Consider the following 1,691-nt stretch of genomic DNA (forward strand, 5'->3'; position numbering starts at 1 on the left):
AGCTGTAGCCCCCACTTTCTGCGCGTTTGACCCCTGACCGCCGCGTCCCAGCCCCAAACCCCAAACTCCAAACTCCAAACCCTAAACCCTAAACCCTAAACCCTAAACCCTAAACCCTAACCTTCCAATTTCACGTGGAGAAGGCACCGCGGGGCCAAACCCTCTTCATAAAGGGTTTTGGAAAGGCAGCAGCGCCGCAGCGGCGGCGTTTCGCATAAGTACCACCGCAGCAAACCCTCGCGGAAGTGGGGGTGCAGGAACTGCAGCAGCAGCAGCAGCAGCAGCTGCAGCAGGGGTAGCAGCAGGGGTAGCACCAGCAGCAGCTGCTGCTGCCGCTGCTGCTGGAGCGGTGGCAGTAGCCGTAACAGCAGCAGCAGCAGAACAGCAGCAGCTGCAGCACTAACAGCAGCTGCACAAGCAGTAGCAGCAGCTGCAGGGGTAGTAGAAGCAGCAGCAGCAAAATAAATAGCAGCAGCAGCAAAAGCAGTGGCTGCAGCAAGAGCGGCAGCGCGAGCTGCGGCAGCAGCAGAACGAACTGCAGCAGCAGTTATAACTGCAGCACTAACTTAAGCGGCCGAAGCAGCAGCAGCAACGGAGCATCAGCAGAATAGCAGCAGCAGCAGCAGAAGCAGCAGCAGGCCCTCCCCAACCCTCAACCCCAAACTCCCAAGCCTACGTCCCTAAACCCTAAACCCTAAACCCTAAACCCTAGACACTAGACCCTGAGCTTCAAAAGTAAGCCGTTGAACCCCCTAAACCCTAAAACGGCATTCCTAAACCCTAAACCCTAAACCCTAGACGCCTTGCGTGCTGCGAAGCCCCAAGCCCAATCCCAAACCCCAAACCCTAAACCCTAACCCCTAAACCCTACCTGGGCAGCCGTGTCTCGCACGTGTCTGAGGGTTTGCGAAGGGGCAAACTGCAGCTGCAGCACGAAGAGGTCTGGCAGCAGCAGCCGCACGCAGCAAACCCTAAACACTTTTCGCTTCTGCAGCAGCAGCAGCTGCTGCTTTGCCCGAGACTGAAACGAAGGGCCTTCTCCCAGAGCCTGAAACACAAACCCTAAGCCCTAAACCCTAAACCCTAGACCCTAAACCCTGAGCTTTTGGGAGCTTGCGCTGGAGAAGTGGCGCTCGAACAGACTCCAACAACCGACTACAGCTCAAAAGCCGAACTAACCCTAAACCCTAAACCCTAAACACTAAACCCTAAACCCTGGAGCCTACGTCTTTGATGCGCATAAGCTCAGCGGGGGTCAGAGCTGCGTGGCCCACGTCGCTCCAGTCATCTTGCTGTTGCTGTTGCTGCTGCTGCTGCTGCTGCTGCTGCTGCTTGTCGAGTTGCCGCATTTGCTCTAGAGTAAACACTTGAGGATTTAGGGGGGGAGGCTCGCCGCCCCCTCCTGTCTGAAAAACAAACCCTAAACCCTAAACCCTAAACCCTAAACCCTAGGTAGGTCGCGTGGATTGTCCATATAGGGTTTAGAGCACAGGTGGTGCTGGGGTTTAGGGCCTGCAGGCCTCCATCAGAGGGTTAGGGTTTAGGGTTTAGGGTTTAGGGTTTACTGCTAGAAGTTTCTCTCTCTCTTTTATCTGCCTTTCAATCTCTCTTGCTTCCGCTGCCCTTGCCTCTGCTGCCGATGGCGGCAGTGCGCTGCGCACAAACCCTAAACCCTAAACCCTAAACCCTAA

At 55.9% G+C, this 1,691-nt stretch overlaps 1 protein-coding gene across 1 annotated transcript in view; it reads right to left on the bottom strand.

The window, feature by feature from the left end:
- Positions 1-561: 561 nt before the first annotated feature.
- The window catches only part of ETH_00006715 (glucose transporter, putative), a gene marked incomplete at both ends in the record, with an annotated part of 8,303 nt that continues 7,173 nt past the window's right edge, over positions 562-1,691 (bottom strand). The window contains 3 exons of the mRNA XM_013377990.1: positions 562-672; positions 872-1,048; positions 1,227-1,406. Of these exons, the coding sequence (XP_013233444.1) occupies positions 562-672; positions 872-1,048; positions 1,227-1,406 (468 nt within the window). The remainder of the gene's footprint in view (positions 673-871; positions 1,049-1,226; positions 1,407-1,691) is intronic.

This window comes from Eimeria tenella, genomic scaffold (assembly GCF_000499545.2).
Source record: "Eimeria tenella Houghton genomic scaffold, Eth_scaff7, whole genome shotgun sequence".
Taxonomy (NCBI): Eukaryota; Apicomplexa; class Conoidasida; order Eucoccidiorida; family Eimeriidae; genus Eimeria; species Eimeria tenella.